Genomic DNA, 27,978 nt, shown 5'->3' with positions numbered 1-27,978 from the left:
AGTTGAACCCAAGCAGATTCGTTCAGAATGTATTGCTACGCAAAACATCTAACAAAGATCCTGAAGAAATGGAGTTATAAATTGCATCAGGATTTGCCCTCCACGTGTACTCTTCTAGGAACCAATTCAACGTAGCTAATACTGCCTCTGTAAGATATTTTGCAAAGGAGAAAAGCTTATCAGGAAAAAAACCATGCTTAGAACATTCCATACTAGCCCTTCAAAATCTTCCTGTCAGTTAACAGGGCTCACTTGAATAATTATGTTTATAGTTGTCCTTCTGTTTTTTACAGTTGGCAGTACCCTCTAACAGCTTGAAAATTATTTTGGTTTTCCTACCATTTTGACACTGAAATTTATGTGGAAAAAGAATAGCCTTGGGCTTATGTTAGTGTCTTACTGTCTTGCCAAGATACTTTTTTTTTTTTTTTTTTTTTTGCTTTTGCACAAGCAGCACTGATAGTGAAAACACAGATCTTGGAACAGTTTTTATCTGTTAGGGTTTCTGCAAAGTTTATAAGGAATAAGAATACATCATGAACAAATTAATCCATCCTAAAGCAATGTTACCTCCTGGGTAAACTTACACGTCTGCATTTTTACATCAAACACTTTCATTTTTGTATTTATGGGGAAATGAGCCTCTTACACATTCGTTGTTTGTACAAAAATAAAAATGAAAACATACAGAAGCATATGCCATAGAAAATGTTTATGCTTGTATGTTGCATGTGTTCTCTTACACCATTTTGTTGGAAATTATTAGACTGTCAATTACAAGATCGAGGTTTATAACATCTAACCAAGGTTCACTTTTAATGTGAAGAGGTAATACTCTGAGTATGTTTACCTTTTATTTCTGTTCTTGTCAATGACAACTCATTTGTTGCTGTTGAAAATAACCACTGAAATATTTTCAATTGGTATTTCCACAAGCTAGCTAATAACAGACATTGAGAAGTTGATACAGTAGGGTACCCATTGCTATATTAAAGTTTAGGAGCAGGGCAGTTGCAGGGAAGAAATGGAAAAGACTCTTGGGGAGGCAAAAAAACATTGCACAGCTTGAGAGAGCTGTTTCAAGGAGGCAACAAAGCCAGAGAGATTCAGAGTGGACCATAGGAGCATGCAGAAGTCCTAGGATAAGGAAATGGATACTACTCAGCCCCTTTCTTGCCCTGATCAGATCTACATTTAGCCCCAGTGAATTTTTAGATTATATGGATATATCAGCATACCTACCTTCCTCCAGCAGACTCTAAGGAGACTGATGAAGGAGCTCTGGCTGCAGCCCAGCTGAATCTGTGGCACTGAACTTGAACAGGCAGTGGTTGTAACACAACTGCCTGACAAATCTGTGAAAGTTACCTTGCACTTGGCAGCGTTATGATACCAAATGTGTTGAGGTAACAAACATCACAGAATTCAAAGCAAATAATCTACCATATGCTTTCCCTGTCCTTGCCTTACCTTGCCTTCCTTTCCCTCAGCTTGCCTTGGCTTGGCTTGGCTTGGCTTGGCTTGGCTTGGCTTGGCTTGGCTTGGCTTGGCTTGGCTTGGCTTGGCTTGGCTTGGCTTGGCTTCCCTTCCCTTCCCTTCCCTTCCCTTCCCTTCCCTTCCCTTCCCTTTCTTTCCTAGCTCCATTTATCTACATGGCAACTCCTAACTGATGCAGTCTTTCTCGCGTTCTGTGAAATGCCTGAGTTCAGTTGCAAATGTTTCTGCTTTTCTTGTTTATTTTAGATAAAACCCTTCTTTCAAGCCAAAAGCCCAGAAAGATAAATTGCACTTTCAGGGCACTCAGAATTCTGTTTCCTGCTGTCAATTAATATATTTTTTAAGCCTTAATTTTATTTTATTTGCTGAAGATAAAATGTGTGAAGAACTGGAGCACCATGACACAGCAACAGCACTGAAAAACTGTTATAACAGGACTTAACTACCAACCCATGTGATTAGTGGAAAGCATCGACATTAGTGATTTGGTTTGGATCAAGAGAATGCATGTAAAAAGAGACTTTCCCAGACTTTGGTTCATATCACACACGAGATACATGAGCGAGCATGAGAGGGCTACTCTCTGGGCAGCACAAGGTGAAGTCTGGAGGCTCTCCTGATGTGCTCCAGCTGTCATTTAGTAGTGATACTGGTCACACACAGCTGCCAGAAGAATGTGGATTTTTTTTGGAAGTTACAGAATTTTGCAGAAGCTTCAACTGTAAGCGCTTCAACCTCCAACTATCTCTGAGCTGACTCCAAAATTTTGCATAAGATTGAATCCACAAAAGTGATTTTTCATGTGTTTTGTAGGATTTTCAGCTGTATGAAGCAGTCATTGATAGGGTCCAGAAACTGCACCTGTAAACTCTGTCTTGTTATGACATTTGGGCAGCTTGTGTACCAGCAACTGAAACTCTCTATTGCAGGTATTTTATATGTGATGACTCTTCTTTATCTAGCAACATTCTGTACTTGATAATATTTTTAGCTCTAAAAGTGTATGGCAATAGCTGTAAAATCTAATTTAATTAAGGTTAGTATCCAGAAAATACTAAACTGTTTAAATTTTGTGTTCTTATAATCTGGGAATTTGTGTCATTTTAAATGTAGGTAATTCTACACTTTTGTTCTTTATGAGGCCGTAGCTCTAATCTATAAAGCAGTTATATACTTGCCCCTCTGGGTTGCTGTTATTCCACCAAGTGATTATTTTTATATTACAAATGCACAATATTTTGTGGGTGCAACTGTGAAAAGATGCAAAGGGCAGTTGGCATTTATGTCCCATTGAACTTCAAAGGAAACTGATGCCAAAAAATGTCAGAATACTTTAGGCATTCCAGTATATTGGACAGTAAAAGGACAGCAATAAACACCAAATTATGGAGAATTCAAATTTACAGGGTCTGTTAAAAAGAATAAAGAAGTGAGAAAATCATGTACCAACAGAACTGCATAACAATTGTATCAAGTATTAAAAAATTATATGAGAAAGACCTGCACATAATCTTTAGGTCCCAATACTTTGTATGTCAGAACAATGGTCTGATCCTCTACAATGAATTTATAACCAGTTGGCAAACAGCTGAAGACAAAAATCTGTATAGCTAACTAAAGAGACAATACATCTCTAAATAGACAATAAATATGTAGGTGAGAAAGGATACAATTCTTTAAAATACTGAAGAAAGAAATACCACCATTGCCATTCAATTGCGTGTTTAGCCATGGTTAATTACTGATACAAATGGTAGAAAAGGACATCTTTGAATATCTGAAGTGTGAGCAAATGAAGACCAGCACACATGAATTTACAAAGATAAAATCATATTGGATAATCCACATTTTTCTGAGGAAAAAAAAAGAATTACTAGAGATTGTAATATGTCATAATATGTGTAATAAAACATTTGATATTGTGTCTCAAAAAGCACTATGTTGAAAAAGAGAAGATTGGTTTCAGTACAGTAGACACTTGTACTAAAATTGACAAACACCTTACTGGAGGACTGTGTGGAAGGTGGCAAGTGTTAGGAGTTAGACAAAAACATTTCCAAAAATTACAAGACATAGTTTATTTCACTTCTCATGAGTGGTCTGCTTTGACTACAGATTTCTCTGGTCAGAAGCTTCCTTGGTCTTGTATTTCCCTGATCCATAGTTGACTTCCCTTGGGTACAGGGTGGTAATAATAATTGATTAAAAAATTGAGGATGTATTTTGCAAATTTGACTTTCCCCATTTGCAAGACCAATTTTGATACACGGGGTTTAGTTTAGGTTCATCTTCAATAATATTCAGGGGACTCTTGCACTGGATCTATTATGCTTGATTCATAAAGGATGATTTTTAGAATGGCAACTATTCCTGAGATCTTCTGTTTTGAGTGGCAACAGGAGAGGTCTCCATTCATCATCTGATTTAATTACTTTGGATCATCATCTAGAAAGGTCTGTCTTTCTCCATCACCTAAACAACATTAATTAAAAATATTTTTTTTGTTACTCTCCCTTCTCCCTAGAGGAACACCAATAAATGCCAAATTTCCATAAAGGTTTCATTGACTTTAGTGAGATCTTAATATCTACTCTTTGATGAGGGAATTTGGTCCTAAGATGTGTCCAATTACAGAAGTATCCAAAGAAAGATTCACTTCATAAAGGAGCTTTCCTGAGAGTTATCAGTGAACTGCAGTGATTTTTTTCACCCAGTCACTACTTTATTATTTCTGAAGCCCAGAGGTTCTGCTGAATATGTTATATTCATTAGAAAGCAACATGCTAATCAGAGTACTCCTGTTTTATGTTAGGTTTCCCTTTTTTATTACAGTGCCAACTGACATTTTATTTGACATTTTAGAAGCTGGATAGAAATTTTTCCCTTTCAGTCTTTTGTCATGCTGAATGCATTTAAGTGCTCCATGGTTTCCATCAAAAAAGTGAGGGAGCATGTTGCTGCCGCTGTAATGGGGGAGACACTGTATCTCTGTGAAAACTCTGGTTCCATCTTTTCAATTTTCTTAGGATCGTCTTCAAGTTTTTGAAAATTGTGATAATCCAAATGTAGCTTTAGAGCAGTGTGAGAAATCTCAGTGTGTATGGATACCATTGAAGATCTAGTAAAAGAAAGAAACACAAACAAAAATGAGACAGCAATATAAAAATATAATTAAAATGGCTTTGAATGACCCCGCTGTGTTGGTGAAAACACAGGGATAATATAAAAGCAAAATTTTTGTAAGTACTATGACAGTGATGACAACTGTCATGTTTGTTTTTTATTAGATTCGTTCTTAAAATCCCCAACTTTGACTTTCTAATTACATCTGATTCCACTAGCCTCCCCATACTTTTAGGAAAAGTGTGTATCTAATGATCAAGATTGTAGAAAAAAGTAGCATTTTACCATCCTGAAAGGTTCACAGACTAGGTAACATACTTAAAAACAAATTCCTAAAATGATAATTTTACAGGATGGTTTTTTCCTTTCTTTTTTTTTTTTCCTTTTTTAAGTCTAAACATACTATTTTGAACCATACATCTGCTAAAATGCACCAGAAGAAGTTTGTTTTGCCCAAGCTTGACATTCAGATGATGGTTTGGGATGGACTCTCCTACATAGTCGGGGCTGATGTGGGGAAGCAGGAGCTGGGGAGAGCCTCCAGGGGGAGATGCTGCCCAGCAAACTTGCCGCCTGGGTGTAGGAAGGTGCCCACTCGATGGCTCAGCGCTGGGCTTCACCAGGTTCCAGGGCTTGGGTGCAAGCCAGGAGCTGCTTTAACTCACATCCCTGAGTGCTTGGCTTTGGCAAGCCTGGTTTACCAGTGTAGGTCTTTGGAGAATTTTATCCCTGTGCTTGTGCTCTTGCTGCTGCGAGTGCTGTTTGCAAGGAAGTTGACAATTTAATGAGGTACTCGGCACTAAAAAGATGTCTGTGCTATATCCAAGTGCTTATGTTTATGAAAACCCATATTTAGTTGGCACTTCTTTGAAGTAGCTGAGTGTCTGGACGTAAGGGCAATGCCAGGGCTTCCTACAGGAAGGGCTCCCCTGCAGCACCTGAGCAGAACAAGAGCAGGAGATGCCCCAGCACTGGTGGTGGCCCACTGAGGAGCACCTTATACTTTTGGGGATTGCGTGGTTTGGAACTTTTGAAATAAGTCATGTATATGTTACGCTTCAGCACTTGCTCAGGCACAGGCTATGTGCTGAAGTTTGTCTTGAAATCAGGGATATCACTGTACTACTCAGCAGTTTGGCAACGCACTGAAAATCTGACCATTGACAATCAGCTTTTCAGTCTGGGCATGTCCCCACTCCGTACGTGGGCTCAGATAAGCTCGTTATGTGATAGAAACTGACATTTGCTCCTGAAGAGAGTGGCCTTTATTTGGGAAAGTTATCAGATATTAGAATGATTCATCTGCTACTTCAGTCTAGCTGTGCAGCTTTCCTTCAAGTCAAATTAAACAGTTGCTGTTGGCATAAAAAACAGGGAAGGCAGGCAGAGTAAGAGAAAGGACACCTTATAATTAAAATCAGGCTTGATCTTATACCGTACTTCATTATACAACTGAAGAAAATGGCTGGTTTTACTTCCAAATATTTAGACACTCTAAGCAATATTCAGCCATAGCAACGCAGCTTAAGACTAAGCAAGAGCTAGTATTGCAGTAGGAAGATTAAGTAGTTTTAAATGCTCTTAAATGGCAACATAATCTTTAAAAAAAAATTCAGTATGGGCCTCAAAAAAAATCGACATCAGCATAGTCATGAAGTGGCAGCTGACCTGCAAGTATGTTGTTGCCTAGCAATACTTAACCATCAGGAAAATTGGGAAAGTGGGCTAGAATGATTTACACCGGGGAAAAGATAAATGCTAATTTTCTTCAGAAGATTCAGGTTTCTGTGGTTATTAGGAAGAATAACCACCTCCCCACCACTTCTTCATTTTTTTTAACAAGTGAAAAGCACCTCTCTTATAAAGATGAGCTGAGAGTGTTGAGGTTATTCAGCCTGGAGAAGAGAAGACTCTGGGGAGACCTTACAGCACCTTCCAATACCTAAAGGGCCTACAAGAGGGGTGGGGAGGTACTTTCTACAAGAGCATGTAGTGATAGTACAAGGAGGAATGGTTTTAAACTGCAAGAGGATAGGTTTAGATTACATATTAGGAAGAAATTCTTCCCTATAAGAGTAGTGAGGCACTGGAACAGGTTGTCCAGAGAAGTTGTGAGTGCCCCATCTGTGAAAGTGTCCAAGGCCAGATTGGATGGGGCCCTGAGCAACCTGATTTAGTGGAAGGTATCCCTGCCCATGGCAGGGGGATTGGAACCAGACTGTCTTTAAGACTTGTCCAACCCAAACTGTTCTAAGATTCTGTGATTCTATGATTTTGAAAGAGGTCATCAGTTCAAAAAAAAAGTGTGAGAATGCAAGTGCATTTGCTTCTAGAACAGTAATTTCACAAATAGTTGATAAAACCAATACAGTTGGAGGGAAAAAATAACAACGCAAAAGGAATGTTATTTTAATGCTTCTGTGAACATTTTCATAGCCACTTAGATTTCTGTATCAGTTGCCAGAATCCTGCTGCAGAGTCCCTGCAGGTGGGATGCTGGACCTGCTTGGAGTCCAGTTGTGGCCAGAGGCTCTGCCAGCCCAGCTGAGCTCACTGCAGGACCCAGACTTGAATTAAGCAGCAGTTGGGTCGAGACAGATGAGGCACAAAAAGAAAAGAAAGAAAAGAAACAAAACATTTTGAATTATAAAACTTGGTGGCAAAGGTGGAGAGTTTGATAAAGATAAGTTTACTTTTCCCTTGACATGTTATGATGTACAATCCACTTTTCATGCTTTCAGAGCAGCAGATAAGGAAGCGTTTTGCTTTCCCCAGTAGCCTATTTCAGACAGATCTCTTACTTTGTGTGAGGACTAAAGTGAAAGCTTTGTCTGTCAGACTTTCTGATTATATTGTTGGAGACACAGGATGCAATGATGCCTTCTAGTGTACTGTATGGCTGACAGGACATCTTTGCACTGTATATGATAGAGGTGCTATAAAGTTTTGTTTTACTATAAATTTTTCCTGTGTCTTACAAATCACAAGAAAGGTAGCTGTGGTTTCATCTCCTCCTCTTCCCTTAAAACACTGGTAGACAGGCAATAAATTGCACTTTGAGAGTGTAGGAGCTATAGGTGTGTGAAGCCTCTTTGTGTAAAACACAGAGTTTCCCTGTACACCCTCCCACCAAGATCTGCACAAAGCCTAAACTGAGACCGAGCTCTCACTTCCTATTAATTCGTCATATTAATTCTGTATGGAATTAATGTTGCACTCTAATTGAGTTTGTAGCACTCCAGAAATACATTCACCCAACTGAGAGGTGCGGCATGTTTGCTGCGTCTGACACATGAGCTGCTCGATACAAAGATCTTTAGAACTGAAGCATCGTATAGGTTAGAGTTGGTCGTGTATTCAGAACTGTAATATGTATGTTTTCTGATGGATTTCCCTGAAAAGTATTACCACATGTAGTAGCTGCCCATAGAAAATAAACACAAAGGTTTTTTATTTGCTGGATATTTTAGTACATGGTCAAAGAGTGAAAAGTATTTCATACTACTATTGCTTAAACTGGAACTGTGACATTTCTATAGCAGATAACAAATGATTTTCTAGGCACATTTCTGAGTTTATTTAAACTGAGAGGTAGCTGTTATCTTTCTGTAATTTCAGAATGCTTTTTCACGAAACAGTTACTCCTTTCCTTCAAATGACATTAAGTACATGAGAGCAGGATGCAGAGGGTCAAATACAGACCCCTTTGTGCAATAACTAACTCCCAATTCATAAATCGTCTCTTTATATAAGTATCCAGAAAGTTTTCAGCACATTTTTGTCTTGACCTTTTAACATGGGCAATAGTACTTCTGCTTGCTAGGCAAGTCATTTTTGCTCATCTCTTGAGAGGTTAAAATGAAATAGCAGTGATTTTTTTACCACTGCTTCAGAGGACTGCAGAAAGAAAATATATTTAATCAAATGCATAGCTTCAGGGAATTACCAACTGCTATTATGAAAATAAGAGAAAATATTTCAGAATCCCCCACCATTACAAATGGGGCTGCTTGCCAGTGTACCACTTTAATGATAATTTCAAGAGGAGACAAAGCCTGACAACATGTATCTTCACAAGGAAATCAGAGCTGCAATCCAGAGAGAACAATTTCAGGCAGGAAGCAGTAGGAGAGTTTCACAGTTCCTTTCAGATAAGAAGCATAAGCAACATAGAGATGTGGAAAATAAATTAAAGTGCACCATTAAAACTTCTTTCCTAAGTGAAGTAGTGAAGAAAATCCCCCACAAAATGTACCTAAAACTTGCTGTGCATGTGTGTTTTCCCACTGTCATCACTGCAGTTTCCTGTGGCTATGACAATACAAACCAGAACCAGACACCATTAATGATTTAGTAACACTTGAGTGAACTATGCATGTTTTATAAATATTTTCCTTTTGTCTTTATTAATACAGATTTTGCTAAGCTGCCAAATTACTGATTTCAGTAGGGAGCGCAGGCTTCTGTTTGACCCCCAAGTAACAGAAAATGCTTTATATATAAGTAAAACCTTTATTTATAAGTAATAATAAAACATTTTAATCCAAAGTTCATATGAAATCTAATCATATTCCCATCTTCATACAGACTTTGCTTTTGCAGGGTACTGTGCAAGCCTCACTTTTTCGGATGAACTGTGCAAAACTGCATCAGTGTGTCTACCTAAAAAATACTCCCTGAAGAACCATGAAGAATCTGACCATATTTGCAAGGACAACCGTTAGCTTGCACACATCATCTGTGCCCTCAGTGCCCGATTCATGGCCAAAACCTGCTTCCTTCTGCTCTCAGCTTGAAGTTTGGGCAGGCTTGTTGAGGCTGCAGAAGGAGGCGTCTGGCTCTGGGGGTCTGCACCACAGTGTCCCTTTGTGAAGACATCAGCCATCATGCACGATCGATTGTTAGATACCTGTCTTTCTTCAGCCTGGGAAAGGCTCCGACAAAGCAAGTCATGCCCTTGAACTGAAGTGAGAAGATGGACAACAAAGTGTAACGTTCCTGAGTTTGCCAGAAACATTTTACTTACCAAACAGCACAGCCTTTGTTGGCTAAAAGACCTTTTGCAGAGAGGAACTGTGGAACAGGAAATTTAGGCTCATTTCACTGTGCATGTCGAGCTGCAGCCAAAACCAGAGTAGCTGTGCTAACATGTGAAAAGTCATCTGATGAAGGGGTGCTGCCAAAGAGGCACGACTCGGAGGAGGGATAGCCTTAATACATTCTTTTTCTTGGTTTTGGTTCCAGAAGGTGTCTCTGTCTCATGACTGTAATCATACTCAGTCGTCATGCTATAATGAAGGGCTTTTCATGTAATCAGCTGTAGAACTGATTACTTTGGGCTATACCCTGATCATGCTGAGCTTCCTGGCAAAATTTCTACTGACATCAGTAAGAGAAGGATTGAACCTTTCCTCGGCAGTTTACTGCTATTGTTTGACAATACCACACTTGGCAGACACTTTGCAGTGGAGATTAAATATTTAGACTCTTAGTTCTTGAAATATTAAAATGGCACTGTAGAGATAACACACTTATTCTCAGAAGTCTGAGTTTTTTCTGGTCATTATTGCTTCCAAGGAGTACAACACTAAAGCAAGGCATGAACAGGTATGAAAAAGATTTTATCCAACAGGCTGAAAATGATAGATTCTCAAAGTGTGAAAAACAGGAAGGAAGATGAAAGATTTTGTATTGCAGATGATATAGCAACATTCTCTTGCTTTTTCTTACCATAAAAAATAACCAACTAAACAATCCAACCCACTAAAACTTCAAAAGATAATGCACCTACAGATTAATTAATTATTTTTAAAAAATGTACTTTATCATTTTTAGCCAAATTTTGCCCTTAACTCTGATGAGGCCAGGATGCCAAGGAAATTAGTAGAATCTGAAAAAGGATTGGCTATTTATAGGGATAGCCAGAACATTCATGATGTGAGCTCTATAAGCTATTGTTTGTAAAGGTTAAGAGCTTGTTTTTCAAGGTATTGAATGTATGTAATTCATTTTGACTTAAGTGGGAGTTCAGGGCATGCAGCAGTGTTAGAGAAGAGACCTTAATTTCCTGTCATAAGGGCCAAGTGTCTCTATATTTGGATATTCTTGCTTTTCATAATTTGCACTGCAGTATCAATTAAGGGGTACCATTATAGGCAGTGATCCCATTGTACTAGAAATAACAGTTGTTCGTTACTCCAGAGACCTTCCACTCTAAAGCCAAGGCAATTATCGGAGACAGTTTATTGAAAAGTGAAGAGCAAAATCCCTGCAGTGCCTGTCTTTTGGCACCAAGGTGCCTGGATGTGGAGGCTGCTCTGTTGAAATCCTCTGCTTGACCAACACACAGGCAGGACACTTGAAGTAGGGGCAGAGGTGCCCAGGAGTTGCACAAGGAGACACTGCAATATTCCCTCCAGGGACTGTATAGGTCAGGGCTGGGGAACCCAGCCTGCTCAAGGCAGGGACAGAAGGAACACTGGGCTGTGGAACCACGGCTCTCACTGTTGGAGAGAGATCGTCATGAAGCATTATTTTCCCCTACTTCCAGCAAAGCTTTTGATGTAGTTCCCTGTCAGGAGAACAGCAGGATATTATGTGCTGCAGCTTGAGTTTTCAATGAACTGGGCATTTGTGAGTGTTCAGAAGAGCTGGCCACCTCCTTATGCACGTGACACATCTACTGTGAGGGTGTCACAGACTACATCCTGCCCGAGCACCCAGTTTCCAGATGTGAAGAAGCAGATGAAGGGGCTACAGATACAGATCAAGGAGTGTAGGAGCACTTGTCTACCTTCCAGTGTAAGCATTACCTCTATGGCTAAAGAACACAGTTGCACCTGTGCTGTGTTTTGCCATAAGACTTGTATGTTCCCATAATGTCTTTACCACATTTCTTAAGGATTATGCTTCACAAATACTTTCAGGCTGCTGGGACAGGCAGGAGCTCTGCCTCAAGAAGAGTGTGCCTTGATTTGAACTAACTGATTCATGCAGGTGCACCACCCACTACCTGGACTCCCACATGCATCAATTGTGTGGTCAGAAAAAGATATAAAATTTGGTTTTGTGCATAGCACTTTAGCTGGCCAATCTCTTCTGTGAGCTGATGCACTGAGCCATTTTTCAAGAGACATGACAGTCTGAAGCTGTCTAAGATCCAGGGCTATGCTGCGTCCAGTCCCAGCTCTCCTCTGAAATGCATACCTCTCGTTGTCCATCATTTTATCTGCATACTTCCCTCACTTGGATTTTATGAGGATTCAATTTTGCACATTAGTCCAGAGATGTGAAGGTTTCTAGATAACTAGGCATTGTAAAAAGAAAAAAAAATTAAAAAATCCAAATACAGTAATAAAGCTCCTTTGTCATCATACTAATGTCAAGGAAAAAAAAGAAAGGAAAGAAAGAAGGAAGAAGCAGACAGACTGACTGGTCAGGATATTGTCAAAGAGAAATAGTGCTGGAAGATGTCAAAACTTAGCTAGTAAAACAACAGTGGTTAGCAAATAATTTTTTTTTCAAAATGCAGACATTTCCATGGTGCTTAAAATCTCCCCTGCAACATCCTTGTTCAACATCAAAATATTCTGGTTTGTAAATTGAAAGTGTTTAATTTTCCTATTCCTTTCGTATTGACTTTATATACCTATTGGAACACCAAATTAAATATTACAGTATGTTCCTACTAAATGCTGCAGATACTGATATATATAGGACAGTGTTTTGACAGTATCTATATTAAATACCTAAGAATTATAATTTTTCATAATTCTTCTCTGAGAGGAATTTGAATATTTTTATTCTGATTCAGCATGAAAACAAATGCTGAAATATTGGTGTTTCCCCAAGCGTGGAAATTCTAACCAGCTGTAATTATAATTATCCTAAATACTTTTGTTTCTGAAGCCAAATAGAGCAATGGCAGCTGGAATATGCAAGCCTACATACTGTCTATTGAAATTCACAGCTTATGCTTTTCATTTGGGCAATTTTCCTTAATTTTTATTTTCTTCTTGTGTATGTAACTTATACAAGAAGCATTTATTCTAAAATAGCTTTCAGTGATTTAAATCTTTTGCTCCATTGTTTCTAACATCAGACATTTCAGCACTGGGACCTTAGCAAAGCATAAAATGTCTCTGACTTTATATTACATTTGTTTGACCTGTTCCCTTCTTGGTTAGGTTATGAGCTTAGAGAAAAATAGACTATTTTTATCCAAAGAAAAATATGTATGGAAAGCTTAAGATTTTTTCAGTAAACCATTCAAATACGAGCTCAAGTATTTTTTTGTACACAAGACTTCTTAAGTGTTGCCGCTTTTCTTATGACTATGTCTAGAGATATTCTCTAGGTGAGACCTGAGAGGATTTAAGGGGAAGAATACACCATCTGGAAGATTTTTTTCAGTTTATACATTTACAATATGATTTAGCCCTACGCATCAGCTCCACAGCTTGGCTTGGGCTGCGCAATTTGGCTGGTGTTTTCCTAGCTGTTGTCTCATGGGATTTATGGTTCTGCAGGCCAAATCCACCTTCCAGTTACACCCCTGCAACCCCAGCAACAACTAATGACGTTGTATGAGGGTAGTTGAAGATATCATTTGCAGTTATGTGGAATCATGTGATGACTTAATTTCCCTTTTTTATTTTTTACCTAAGGCCACTTTCTGGAGCAAAATCACATCTTAATTACAAGGGCATTGTGGTCAGTAAACAATTCTGAGACTGAAAGGCCATGTTGCACAGACTAGCGATAAAGCAGAACAGTGCCAGCTTGGATGAGAGCTCCTCTACAGCATTTACATTTCACTTATCGCTGCTTTTTTTCACTCTTGGGAAACCTGCTCCAAAAGCAGACTGGCCACTCTGAGTGCTGAAAAAGCCCCTAATGATTTAGAAGATGAAGGATTGGCTCCCGACTTGCTCAAAGAGACTGCCCGAGAGAAACAAGGCCTTTTTGTTACGATCAGTGGAGAGAGACATTTTGTGTTGAAAGGTGATTCCAGCTACTGTTTTGTTTTCTGTTTGTCATCTGTTGTTACAGATCTGAAAGGGTGCTGGGTATTTCAAGCCAGTGCTCCCTCCCCAGCCTCCCTTCTACAATATTCTTGAATATTCTGCCCAGCTCTGCACCCTCATTTTGCAGTTGGATGTCATGTCCAAGGAAAATCAAAGCTTACTGAGATGTGTTCCATGGACTCGCTGGGCTTTGATTCTTGCCCTTCATGCCTTACCAGAGAAAATTTGCAGCCTAAGCAATTTATGTCATTCTTATAAAGATATTTACAGCTGCAAATTGGTTTTTGACAGGTCTGCAGCCTGGCCATAGAATCACAGAATCACAGAATGGCTTGGGTAGGAAATGATTTAAAAAATTATCTTCTTCCAACCTCCTTGCCATGAGCAGGGAACTTTCCACTAGACTAGGTTTCTCAAAGCTCCGTCCAGCCTGGGCTTGAACATTTCCAGGGATCAGGATTAGGACTAGGACTTACATGGAAATAGTTCACTTTACAGACCATGAGACCATGCAGCTCCTTTCACCCTCCTTGAGCCAGACTGTATACAGCGCTGGGGTTTTGTTACTCTGTGACACAGAAAATGGCAACTGAAGTTGAAACTTTTATTTTACACCTTTAACTTCTCATGTCACTTGATTTTACCCTTAAAGGAAAGTGATTTATGATACTGGCTGTGTCCTCCTTGCTCTGCTAGGAGAAAAAAAAGATGCCTGACAGGGGTATCCATCTTCATTGCTGATACTTTGATTGGAATTGGTGGTGCTAAAGATGCAGGAGTTGGTGACTGTGCCTTTTGAAATATTAGAAGGTGAAGAAATATGCTTGAGGAACTGGCAGATTTTCAGAGGGAAAAAAAAAGTCTGTTAGGAAACCAGTGTTTGTGTGCTGACTCTACTAATTAGTCCATAGGGGGTTTGTCATATAATTGTCACTGATTTTAATAGATATATTAATTTCTAGATACACATTAGGGCTTATTTCTTAGCTTGAATATTTTCAATTAGTTTATTCCATAGGCAAATAAAGGGACATTGACATAAAGCCTAAAATTTTGCAAATCCACTAAGTATCACAAAATTACTATGAAAGGATTTCTTCTGCTTCCAAGATTGCTAGAGCTGGCTGGCAATTGGGAGTGCTTGGCATTGTGATAGTGACCCTCCTCCCTTCCCAGCCAGCTCCTCAGAAGAGTGATGGCATGGAGACATGGGAGCATGGGTTTGGGTTACTCTGTAGAGACATGAGAGGCAGCAGCCTCATGCCTGAAGTGCAGGTACAAGGCAACAAAGAAAGATAAACAGAAGCTTTGCAGACAGCGGACTGAAACAAGAAAACAATATAATAAATAAATGACTAGGTAGACAAGGTAACACTTCTTTTCTCATTTCCAAACTCTGCCTAGGAGGGCTGGTAAATAAAACCAGTCAATCTGTGGAGTGATTCCTAGACAAGAAAATGAGTTAATGTGCAGCAGAGCGTGGAGCTGATGGAAGGAGGTTGTGTGCACCATCACTACTTTCTTGCTTGTTTTACCCTGAAACTAGTATTTCCTATCATCATTAATGATTCTGTCTGAGTTGCTGGACAGGGATGATTAAATTACTCCACACCTCAGATATATGTGGGTTTTAGTCCCTAATAATCTGTGTTAGTTTTTTATTAGTGGCTATAAGTTACCAAGAAATGTATCTTCCAGTAGTGAAACCTATTCTCCTCTCTCTTGTAAATGTGGAATAAATCTGAAGTCAGTAGTGTGCCACTGATGTGTAGCAAGCATAATTGAAGGTAATATGATTTCTATTTGCAGGCACAATGCTAATACTGAAAGAAGAGCAAAGTTCCCCTTTGTGAAAGAGGCCTGAATACACCAAAAAATTACATCCTAAGCACTCAAAATCATGTACTTCTTGTACCTCTTTAAAAGGGTGAATGAATTTAATTCAGAGGATGCAAACCAACCACATAAAATCATATCCAGTTGGTTGGCTTTTCTACTAGAATCACTGTAGTTTGTATAAATGGAAACTGGTTGGTCTGGGAGCAAGAAAACCCAAAGCCAAAGTATATATACTGAGTAGGACCATCATCCAGTGCAATGATCAGAAAAATGGCTTGAAGTTATTAAGGGAAAATCACTGAAACTGTCAGCCTAGTGCATAGCAAAAAACCCCAAAGATAATAGATTGCAATAGATTGGTCTGTGTAGGCAAGAAAATAACAGGGAACACATCTGATTCTTGGTATCTGGAATTTTTTTTTTCTGTGAAAAAATCTGAAGCATCTGTACACTCAACAGGTGTGTTTATTTTCACATATGATATAGTTGGCAGCTTGTGTATCAATGTGTGTATCAAGTGTTTGCTTTTAGAAAATGATATTGATTTTTTTTATCTTTTTAGAAAACCCATTGCAATACATACTATGAGCATAGAGAATGACACAGCAAAAACAAGAGAAGTAATCAGCATGGTTCCCCCCCCCCCCCCCCCCCCCCCCCGCAGCAGGAATAAATCATTATAACTGTAAATCAAACAAGTTATTACAGGGCTCAAACAGTCCTGAAAATTTCAAGTAGCAGAAGCAGATAATGAAAGAGGAAAAGTTGAGACCAAGCCTTATATTTAAAATGTTTCAAGAACTCATTGCAAATAGCTTTATTTTTTTTTTGTTCTCTTCCTCTCTCCCTTCCTGTCTCAAGAGGCAAACAAATATAATTGGAAAAAGAAAGTAACGCAAAAGTGTTACTTACACACTGTCCTTAGCAGCATAGTGGCCTAATTCGTGAAGGGGTGATGCAGACCCAGAGTATGGCTGGATGATGGCACAGATGGAGAGCTGTTGAGCTGATGAGAGGGCAGATGCTGTCAAAAACATTTTGCAGCATTCGTTAAGATCCTGGCTCATCTCCATTGGTGGTACCGATCTCATTACTCTCAGCACGTGAAGAGATTTCACCCTCTAAAGTAAGTCAGCGCTGGATGGTTGTAATGAGCTGCACCAGTGCTGGAGACTGCCAAGAGAGCCCGGGAGCAGACTTTTTGGAAAATACCTAGTGCAGTTGTCATCTGTATTTTCATATGACCTTACAGTTCAAAACAGGGTAGAGAGCAGCATCGTATGACTAGCCAGTTCTGTGCAGGCCTTAACAAGAACATCCCTTGTCGGTGGTTCACTTATTACTCATACTTTAGTCTCTGCTTAGTTTACACTTATACCAACATCTCTTTCTGTGTATTAGTCTCAGTTTACATTAAGAGACACGTTACAGTACACTGTGAACAGGAGGTGTCTAAGTAAAAGTTAACAGATTGTGTTGTGTTGTTAACTCCTTCCGAAGAGACTTAAAAGACCTTTTTCAATAAACAGGAAAAGAGTAAGACAAAAAAGCAGTATATAATATAAGTGGTTTAAAAATAGACTGGGAATTTTGCTTTCCTGCCTCATACAGAAATAAAATGCAATGAAATCAGAAGGTGGTAAATTATAAAATGTTAAAATATTTTTTAACACAATGTATGTAATCATATAAAGGAAATGCAGCACAAATAGAAGAAACAATAAAATTAAAAAATAATCTGGAGTATCCTCTACATATCAAATATATATAAAGAGACAATTAATGGCAACAAGACAAAAATGAACAAAATCTTTGGAATTCTAACATAACAACCATTACTAAAAATAGCAGTATAATAGGTGAAGATGAGAAGGAAAGTAGAAACTAACATATAGGAGGCTGTCTGCTGAGAAGATTTTAAACTGCCCTCTGAGATATCTGATCCTGATCTCTGTAACAGATATATACAAATCTGTGCTGATTTTCTGTCTCATCCAGTGTGGTTGTTCAGTGCCTGATCCTGTCCCTGAACTACAGATCATGCATTCATTCATATGCATTCCGAAAGCTGAGTACAATTTTCTTTCACAACATAATGATTTAAACTAACCTTTTGATTAGCGGCAGGAAAAATTAATAATTAAATACAGGGAAAATTAAACCTGAGGGTAAAAAAAAAAAAAAAAAAAAAAGAAAAGCCATTTCTTTGGGCCTGAATACAAGCAAATTTGTGCACTTTTTTATAAACAAACTGTGTTGTGATGAAGCGGGCAAGTACTCTTTGACTTCATACTTTCCCTATTTAATCAACAACAAGAGTGATACAATCAGATCCTTGATTGCTTTTAATGATATATTGTAAACAGCTGGTTGCAAGACAATGTAAAACCAGGGCATAATTGATATCGTGACAAACAAAAAGACAAGGAAAGCCAGATGCAAAATGTAGTTATTATCTTCACTTTTCCTTGAAAAAAGTAATACTTAAACACAGTGAATTGTCTCTTGATAGTCTCATTATTAAGAAGCAAAACCTCAATAAAAGGCAAGCTGGCCAGAAGCGAGATGGGTGCAAGACTGAACATGCAAATTGCAGGAAACCCCCTTGTTTTGCAATAAGAAACCCAGTCAGTGAAACTGTGAGCATAAAGCCACTCACCCTGTATATAATGTATGGGTTTGGGTGCTTGCTCTTCTTTAATCTGCAGCAGTAGTAAAGGCTCTTGGATTTACACTTCTGATAGATAAAAACCGATTCTGTTTGCTAAGGCTTGCAACTTGAATATGTGATTAACAGGAGAATTTGCTCTCCATCTCTAAATTTTTATGTAACAAATGCATGTTATAGCCAACATAACTCTTTTATTCAAAGTAGTAATGATGCTGTAATGTGATTTATATACAAAAAGATCCCCACTCTTTTGAGGAATGAAGTAACATTGTAAACCAATGCCTTTAAATGCTTCCCTATATACTCCTGGTTTCAGGAAATGCCATTCCTCTTCCACCTGATTAATAGAATTTTAAAATGTTATTTTACTGTCTGTACATATAAATGTGCATATACCTTTACAATGCATACATATATCCTTTTTTTTTTTCATTATGCAAAGTTGTCTAAAGTCACTTTGGTAATCTAGACCTTAGATAAATCTGCTTTGAAGTGAAGTCAGGGGGTAGGAAAACATGTTCTAGCCAGGATTATAGAATAAAATGTTCTGTAACGCTAAAGCAGCTTATCCTAAACTTATCAATTAACACTCAGAATGACAGGTCTGAGTGGGTGATGGTCTTTTTGCAAGTTTCTAGAAAACAAATAGCCTAGCTATAAGAAGTAGCTTTAAAGATTGCGACTCATCACTTGAATTGTTGGTTGGTTTGGATTAAGGCCTTTTACTTGATGAAAAATACTTGTTATAAAATCATTTTAAAAGCTTCTTATGCATGTGAAATACCTATGTCATTTTATAATGTTATGCTGGTACTTAAACACATGCTCTTACATACATACACAAAAAAACCCCACCCAGCCATATCCAGAACCTAAAAATTTAACATATATACAAGCAGTGATAGCTGAGTCCTTTACGTTAGGCTTATCATCATTAAATACTGAATGCAAATGGCTGATATTACTGAAACAGCAGCAGCAGATTAGAAAGCAATATGAAACCAAGACTAATCCAGAATCTGAAATGCACCATTTCTAACCACTGCACCTCATGGAAATCTGAATTTCATCTATCAGGCTTGAGCAATCTCAGCTCTCAGGGCAGCCAGAGGAGTGAGAAATATCCACTTTGTTACATATTTGAGAATCTCTAGTGAGAGACTTTTAAAAATGTCCAGTGTTTCATTCTGTACTGTCTCAGCAGATTGGGATGTGATGATGATGTTGAATTAAACTGCTGTTTTAATAGACTTGGAAATTAAACTATCATAAGTAATGGATTATGTATCATCAAAATAGTTTATGACCTCTGAAAAATATGAAGACTAATATCGTATGTAAAATTGGAATCAGACATAGAATTATAGAATATTTCAAGTTGGAGGGGGTCCAAAAGGATCGAGTCCAACTCTCTGTTCCTTGAAGGACTGCCTGAAAATAAACCACGTGACCAAGAGCATTGTCCAGACACTCCTTGAACTCTGGAAGGCTTGGTGCAATGACCACTTCCCTGGGGAGCCTGTTTCAGTGACCAAACAAAACTGATAGTGTTTTCTTAACAACTGCCAGGATGAGCCCTTGGCTTTCTCCAGCCTTTAATTATTTTTATCAGCAGAATGAATTTTCTCTGATAATTTCTTGGGCATACATTCTAGGGCATCAAACCACAATTATGGAACATTTTGTGCTTCCTCAGAGACAAGTGTTAGAGGCGAAAGTGTAAGGTGTGAGCCCTGCTGAATCTTCTCTGCAGTTGTTCTTAAGGCAGTTTGGCACTGATCACACTATGATTTGATTTTATACTGACAAAAATGAGATGAAGAATGAAAAATAAAGCTCAGTGTTTACAGAGACTTGTATCACTGCAAGGGCATGGAATGAGAAAGGGTTTTGCAGATGTCTGCTCTTATGTCATCTATGTCATATGTGAATTTGTCCTCAAGAATAGCAGGACCTCCTTATTGTTTTGTTTAACTTTTGCCTTTAAATGTAAAATGTTGAGTCTGTTAATTTCCTGGCCATGTGAGCTTTTTACACTGTTGCTTTGTGCTTAGTAAATTAATATAATACTATAGAATATCCAAAGTCCAAACCAATACTCCACAAGCTCAACATAAACAAGTTATATAATGCTGCAATCATTCATTTATTATAGTAAGTGGAAATTTCAAGGCATACGTAATCTTTTTGGACAACTGACAGGCAGGTGTGATCAAGAGAAGAAGGAATCCAGTGATTGCAGGCAGATAGAGAGACAGGTTTGTCTGGGTGATTAGAAAGTGAGATGGAATTGGGAAAAATGGGAGAGAGCGTTGGCTGTCCCAGGACAAGAAAAAGTAGCAGTGCAGAGACTGCTAAGGGGGTTAGAGAAGAAGCTGCAGCAGTAGTAAGTGTCTAGGGAGATTAAGGAGAGAGGACTTGTTGACAAAGAGTAGTACAAAGCATCTGTGCCAGAGGGAAGGATAAAAAAAGTGTAGAGTGGGCTTAAAGAACTGCCAGACCCTTTATGATTCTCAGTAATTCCCCAGTACATTTGATATAGAAGGGAAAAAGATAACATCAGGCTTCAGACACCTCACAGCTCAGGTCACTGTAGCATCCCTCCTGTTTGTGATCCACCTCCCTGCACACCCCATAAGCACACTTTCACCTGGGGTTAGGGTGGCCCCAGCCCTGTCACAGGATGGATGGTTTCACTTGACAAGGCTTTTCAGCTGCACTTGGTTTCAGACATCCTCACTCTATGGACCAAAAAATTGCCCATCTTCATCCTTCCCACTGTGTGACATCATCTGGGTTAGCAGTGAGCTGGACCATTTTTTAGCAAAGTTAAACCAAAGTGAATCCACCTCTAGCCTTTCTCACAATTCATATCTTGTTTCACCGCCATGTCTTCCTTTGCTCAGCATTTGCATCATGTTTCGGCCTGATCCTCCCTCCAACTTGTTCTGTGCGTCTCTTAAACCACCGTTGCATTTTCTCTCTCATATGCCACAGTCTAGATAGAGACAGGCAGCTGGAAACACCCCAGCCAGTCTTTAACAACAACAACAAAAATCAGAGATGCTCTTCCAATGCTGAAGTTGCAGAGCTACGGGCAGAACCTGCCCCCAAGGTGCCCAGGAAATCTATGCAGTCAAGTGCAAAAGAAAACATGTATTAGCTCCCATCTAAGAAGTCAATTGTTGAAACAGGAATACATGAGGAAAAGTATCTTCATGCTGGTGTGAGGCACACACAGACAACCGGGGCACAAAGCCAGGTAGGTCCCTTTAGGCTGTACGAAAAGCTTACAACAGGTAAGAACTGCCCTCTTCAGGCAGCTGCAGGTGCCTCCTCTGCCTGTCTAAAACATTAGCCACAGCCCCAACCTCACTTGCATTTCTGTGAGGCATAGCTCTTGCCACTTTGGCCATTTCTGTCCAGCTCTGAAGATCTTGACATTCAGACTCCACCTCCCAGCTTCCCTGACCTGGTCACCCATCTGTCATCAGTGTGAGAACACCCTGCTTATGGTGTGTAGTCACCTGTGTATCTGTAATAAGTGGGACTCAACATGGCTGACGTGCTCAAAAACAAGGCTGCCATGTCTTCACAGGATTCAGTCACACTGCTTGCTGAAGCTGACTTTCCCCAGCTGCACCAGCAGTGAGTTTAGTTTGCAGGGAAGTGCCTGCAGACAGCACAAATGAGACCAATGAACACTGCTACTGAACCTTTAATACTAATAGTAATGGTGTTGTCATAGTCCCACTTGGTTAAGTGTATGGGTAGGATTACATGTACCTGAAAGCTTGTTTGCTCCATTCTCCTCAAAAACCTTGCCTTGCATAATATTACTGTACGCAGTACTCAAGTATTCTTGCAAGCAGCTGCAACAAAAATACAGGTGCAGATCAACCCATGATGCCCAGTTTTTGAGGGGCGATTCTGCTTTTTTAATTCCTTCATATCAGAATGATGTTAACCCTGTCTCTGATGAAAGGTATGTTTATCTAAGGAAGAGATCAAAGGCATGGAGGACCAGGGTGTCATGGAAGACTCTTGCTTTGGACCATAATAATCTTCCTGGCTGTTTGCTGAACATTAACAAAATAGTCTTAGCTGTAGGTAGAGCAGTGTTGCACAGGGAGTGCCCCAGGTACTTGCAGACAGCCCTATACAAACACTGAAATAACCATGTAGCAGTTATTGACACTAGATATGTTTTAACACAAATGAACTAACTGTCAACAAATCCATTTCTATAGTGGGCATAATTAATCTTTTTTTCAATAGCATTATTTTATTGGTGTTGGAATATTGCTGGTACACCTTGCTTATTTAAATCTGTTTGAAATTCCTCTGCTCGTCTCCTACCTTGACTGACAGAAATAACACAATGCCATTATGGTGCAGAAGCTTTTCCCTTATCCCATCTGAGACATTAAGGAATATGTTAACCAGGGTTGGATGTGGAATGGAAGCTTGACACCCTGCTCTTATTTTGCTCTGATTTCTCAATGGAAATCAGTCACTTTGGTTTTGCTCTTGTTTTACTGTGGGGTTTTGTTTCTGTTCAATATGCTGATTCTTATCTCCTGAGTGCTTATCATCACTTCTGTGCAGGATCTTGTCAAAGGGCTTTTGAAACTTCATGTATGTTAATCAATCAGTTTATCTACTTACAGACATTTTCCAGTAAATCCAGGAATTATGTAAGAACTAATATCCACTGCTGAAATGCTAGTTATATTTAGAATTTCCATCTGACTTGTTCTTTTGGCCAAGTTAAGTTACTGTGTACAGTTTGAAGGCCAATACCTGTAGATTTGGTATTTTTAAGTGGTTTATGGCAAAAGTTGTTTTTAACAAAAACTTATGTATTTTTGTTAGCAGCTCACCTGCTTTATACTTATGTTCCTGTAGAAGTTTTGTGTGTAAACATGTTTGATGATTTATTAAAAATTATTTTTATTTTTGTTATTGTTTTTTTTTCTGCATACCTTCTTCTGACTCTGGCCTCTGAGTCTTGACTAAACTGCAGAGGGGATGCTCAGAACTTACCTGATATGGAGAAGGCATATCAGGGGAGGAGAATGCAAATTCAGACCCAACTACTCATTCTCCAGGCTTTCCAGACCAGATACATCCTGAAAGTGTGACATGCACTGAAAACTTAGATGCACCAATACAATAGCTGCTGCAGAGATGGTCGATTTAAATAAAACTCATCAGGAGTAATAAGCACACTATGCTTCTTGCATAATAGCTGAGAGGTTTGAGCATTTGGTGTAAGAGGGGAAGTTGACCCTATTCTCAGACTCTATTTGCATTTATTAGTCCATATTTCATTCTGTTCTTCTCTAGTCTAAAAAGCATGGGCTCTTCAGGGAATATGGATTGGAACAGTGTCGCCTCATTCCTATGAACTTAAATGCTAGGCTAAAAACCCTTAGATTTCTTTGCTTACTGTGTTCCTGAGCTTCACATCCTTATGACTGCAGCCTCACCATCAAGGGTCAGTTTTTCACAGTGAGACCACTTTCTTGAAAAGTGAGAGATCTGAAAAAGACTTGAGAGGGATCAAAAGTCATCCCTCTTCCTAGGCAAACGCTGCAGTACTAGTTGTTACACAGAAGGTCAGTCTTACACTGTCTGCTATCTATCTTCCCCAGTATTACTTAAGAAAAATAAATCTGTCCCATCAAATGATTGCCCACAGCAGAGGACCCTGCTCTCAGTCCCTGGGACTTTCTACTGCGTAGCTCGCAGACATCTCTCCCACTGGCAAAATTTCTTTCCTCTTCCAAGTAACTGACCCTCCCCAAGCTACTGCAAATACTGCCTAAGAGCTTACTGCTCCATATAGTCCCGCTATGCTCAAATGCCCAATATTAGGCAAAACAATGCCTAGTTTGAGAGTATCTAAAATTACTCTTCTTTTGCATAAAGGTAGGGGGAAAAAAGCATATGCAGTCTGTCAAAATTGTCTGCAAGTGCTCGAAACCCTACATGAGTTCCAGATGCAATCCCAAATGCCTGTTTCCCAGCACTGCCTATTACTGTGAGCAACTCCCTACTGAACCTGAAAGCTCCTCAGGCATTTAACTATATTCACCCACACATGCTAAGGAGATCCTGTTCTGGGAAGATAGGTACTTATCTCTTGCCTCAAGTCCCAGTACAATCCAGCTTAGGAAGACAGGCATTTAAATCCCTTTTAGAAGCCTGAAAAATTAGCAGCAGTCAGAATTATGTCTGGCTTCTTCCGGCATGGGCCATCAGCTTTGACATACATATTGAGAGTGTGTCTTGAGCTAAGCACAGGAGCGCAAGTGTACATTTTACCATTTGAGAGGGACTGATGTGTCACCATCAACATCTTACGAGACTGCCCCAACTATTACACCATGCTTGGGCAAAAAGCATCAACCTCTCCTAATGAACTTGAAGGACTGTGTGGTGGATACGAGGAGTTGTCGGCTCCAGTTCTCATCTCAAGAGGAGAAAAACCAAGGGGAGCAAACTCACATACCTGGAAAAGATGTGTCATACAGGAGAAAAGAAAAACAAGGCATAACCTCATAACCCTCCACCCTGTGCCAGAGAGTGCCTGAACTGCTAGGATAACCTTGGGTTTGCTTTTGTCTTCTCTGATGTGGGCCCATGCCTCATGTGTTCCTGGCTGCACAGGCCCTCAGCTGCAACACCTACCTTCCATGCTAGCCGATGGTTGTTGATTATGCCATTCTGCTGGGAAGTTTGATCTCAGGGTTTAATTAGAGTCTAGAAACATCATCCACTTCCTTTCTTATGGGTTTTTGCATCTTTATGCAAAATGTAGATGGAAGCACTGTGATCTCATTAATGTCAGTCCTGCAGGAGGGACAGAGAGACTGGATCATGTGTCGATGGAGTGTTAGGAGTGTTTCTGATGAGCTTCCAAGAGGATATCACTGCACTAGCTGCAGGCTGGCTTTGTCCACTGGCACTGTGAGTTCACTTGCAATTAATGGAAAGGAGGAGGCACTCTACGTGCCTCCAAGAAAGCTGTCAATTTTCTGCAGGTCTTCAGAAGTGCCTCTCTTTCTGTCCTGTGCCAATAAGCAAAGCTGAGGAATTAGATGGTTCCTTTTGTCCCTTCTAGGGCTAAGACACCTAAAATTTCATTGAGGTAATAACATCTCAGTGAGGTATCTAAAGTAGATTGATGAGATTCTGGCCTGAATACTTGAGGCTTTGCAGTGAATGATTGCAAGAAGAAAACCCAAAGTGTCAATAAGAAGATACAGACTATTGAAAACCAAGGAAAAGGAAATATCAACTAAAATTAGGGTATTATAGTACAATATTAGGGTATTATAAGACAATATTTTAAAAGAATCAAAGACTTACAGCCTTTTGGTAATATTTTTATTTCTCCTCTATGCGCCATAAGGCTTTAGAAAAAATAATTTAATATTGTGTAAACAAATTTTCCTCATCCTTTCATGAACCACAAAGGGTTGAAAATAATTGTAACACCCTGAGAAAAAGTAGTAGGACCAATAAGACTAGAATGTCAACCCATCGGTTTTCCCCCACTTAGCCTAATTCTTTGGATAGCGTTGTCTAACAAAAGACAGAGGAGTATTTATTGCAGGAGCTTGAATACACATCAATTGATTCTATTATACTAGAAAACCTGAGAAGGCATGGTACATTTATATATAGATTGTGTAAGTACACTGTAGGCAAGTTTCACAGTTTAATGTTGAAAGAGCTTTCATTAATGCTGTAGTCCTGAGAAAAGTATGTAAAGCAACTTAAAAGAGGTAAGATTTGATTTTTACTGAGATAAGTTGAAAGAATAATTCACGTTTACTAAATGTCAGTGTTTATTCTTTCGTGTCTTTTTATGTGTTGCTCTTTTTACTGCTCCATGCATGGTTGCAAAAAACACACATTAAAAATGAATCCCTCACTGATGTGACTTCATGATGTTTATTATTTATGTTTGCATAATCTCATGTGTTAATAAAAAAAAATAATTACCAGAGATACATAAAATTAAATGCTTGGTTTTGTCCTGGAGCAACTACACACTATGCCTTTACTTTATGTGTAGTTCTGACAGAAGACAGAAAGTCAGTTCTTCTCAGCAATGTGATCTGACACTGAAAAAGTATGTTGTTAACTGTATTTTTTTCTAGAAAGTATGGAGTGTTTTTTTTAAAGAGTAGGAAGAGATTACATTTCAAATGCACTTCCAGAACTTTGTATGGCTTCCCATCATTCTCAAAGACAAAAAGTGACATAAAGATTTGAAGTTGAACATAAAGGTCAATGTGTCCTATTGTGAAATGAGTGTTCTTTTTTTTTTTTTCTGGTTGGTTTTGGTTTGGTTTGGTATCACTATTGAGACTCATCTGCATTTATGAAAACCTGCCAGCTCTTGAATGAAAACCACGACGTTAGGACTAGGTGCTGTATTTCCTGTAGCCGAAACCAGCCAACTACCAGAACTGGTAGGTAGGATGCGCTCTTCTGTCCCGAGTACTCGGCGTTTTAAAAATAAGGCTGAAGATTGAAAACTGGTAACACCAAGTTATATCATTCGATACAACAGGCATCGCTGTAAAGAATGCATTCGTGAGGCTGGTATAAAATTCAGGCTCCTGGTGTAGGAAAGCTCTGTATATTGAGCTGTATTTGGAGAAACTGGCACCTGCAACTGAGACCACGAGAGCCTGAGGTCACAGGGGCCGTGCCCAGCCCCAGTGATGCCCGTGGGAGTCAGCAGCAGCCCCTCCTCTGTGCCAGAGAGAAGGGAAATGGTAGGGCAACCCGATAAGCGATTTCAGCCACGGGATGCTGAGGCAGCGCCGTGTGCCTCGACCCGCCTGGGCACTGCCTGCTTGCAGCTGCCACAGACCTGGCAGCGAGTCATTGCGCCCCTGCCCCGCCGGCCTCACCGGACGGGCTGTCACACCGCCCCTGCCTCCCCGTCAAGTCGCACACGCCGCCCCTCGCCCCCTCCCCAGCTCCCCTGGCGTCCCGGCAGGGGCCGAGCCGCCGCCTCGTCGTTGCCGCCGCCGAGGCCGGTCCGCCCGCCGCCGCCCCTTCCCTTCCCCCGCCACCGCACATGCCCAGAAGGGCGGGAGCCGCGGCGAGCCCGGGCGCTGCTGTGACAGCGGCGGCGCTTTCCCTTCCGTGGGTGGGTGGGGGCCACGCCGCCCCCCGGCCCGGCAGAGACACCGCGCTGGCCGCCTGCTGCTCGAGTGCCTTCCCCGCCGCGCCCCGAGCCCGCCGCCGCCGCGGGGCGGGAGGCGGCCATGTCGCTATTGTCTGCGCTGGTGCCCTTGCTCCGGGTGTACTGCATCGGCCTCCGCGTCATCCTGCACCAGCTGCGCCGCCGCTTTCACTCGCGCTGCCGCCCGGCCTCAGGTGAGCACCACAGCCGGCGCCGCGGGGCGGGGCGGCTCTGGGCCGGGGGTGGCGGCCCCCGCCGCGGAGAGGGGAAAGTTTGCCGAGCCTCCTGCCGCGGGCAGCACCGGGGCGAGGTTGCGCGGCCCGGCCGGGGGCAGCCGGACAGGGTAGGACAGGACAGGGTAGGACAGGACAGGACAGGGCAGGGCAGGGCAGCCGCGACCTTGGCCGCAGCGCGGGGCGGCCGGGCCGCGCCGCATCCGCCGCAGCGGGCCAGGAGCTAACGCACCGCGGCGGCCCCAGCACGGGAACCGCCGGGCTCCTCCCCCGCTCCCCTCCGCCCGCCGAGCAGGACCCGCCGGGCCGCCCCGGGGCAGCGGCCCGGGGGGCTGCGGCTGGCGGGGCGTCCTCCTCGCCCCCGCCGCGCCCCGC

The 27,978-nt window shown here is 40.6% G+C and overlaps 2 protein-coding genes across 6 annotated transcripts in view; both read left to right on the top strand.

Annotated features, from left to right (window-relative positions):
• DHRSX (dehydrogenase/reductase X-linked) overlaps nucleotides 1–27,978 on the top strand; it is a 208,899-nt gene that overhangs the window by 14,693 nt on the left and 166,228 nt on the right. The window contains exon 1 of one of the 2 annotated variants that reach the window (XM_027643422.1): nucleotides 27,419–27,564. The exons of the other annotated variant lie outside the window; for it this stretch is intronic. Within the exon in view, the coding sequence (XP_027499223.1) occupies nucleotides 27,453–27,564 (112 nt within the window). The 5' untranslated portion in view covers nucleotides 27,419–27,452. Of the gene's footprint in view, nucleotides 1–27,418; nucleotides 27,565–27,978 lie in introns of those variants that run through there. 2 annotated transcript variants of the gene reach the window in all.
• The window catches only part of ZBED1 (zinc finger BED-type containing 1), a 51,461-nt gene that overhangs the window by 10,794 nt on the left and 12,689 nt on the right, over nucleotides 1–27,978 (top strand). For 2 of the 4 annotated variants that reach the window (XM_027643392.1, XM_027643378.1), the window contains exon 1: nucleotides 27,504–27,564. The exons of 1 other annotated variant lie outside the window; for it this stretch is intronic. The gene's annotated coding sequence lies outside the window, so the exon portion shown is untranslated. Of the gene's footprint in view, nucleotides 1–27,456; nucleotides 27,565–27,978 lie in introns of those variants that run through there. One more of the 4 variants, XM_027643386.1, reaches the window with a different exon arrangement.

This window comes from Corapipo altera, unplaced genomic scaffold (genome assembly GCF_003945725.1).
Source record: "Corapipo altera isolate COAL_440 unplaced genomic scaffold, ASM394572v1 0, whole genome shotgun sequence".
Classification (NCBI taxonomy): domain Eukaryota; kingdom Metazoa; phylum Chordata; class Aves; order Passeriformes; family Pipridae; genus Corapipo; species Corapipo altera.
Note: the sequence above shows the minus strand (reverse complement) of the source record. Positions and strands in the feature narration are given on the sequence as shown.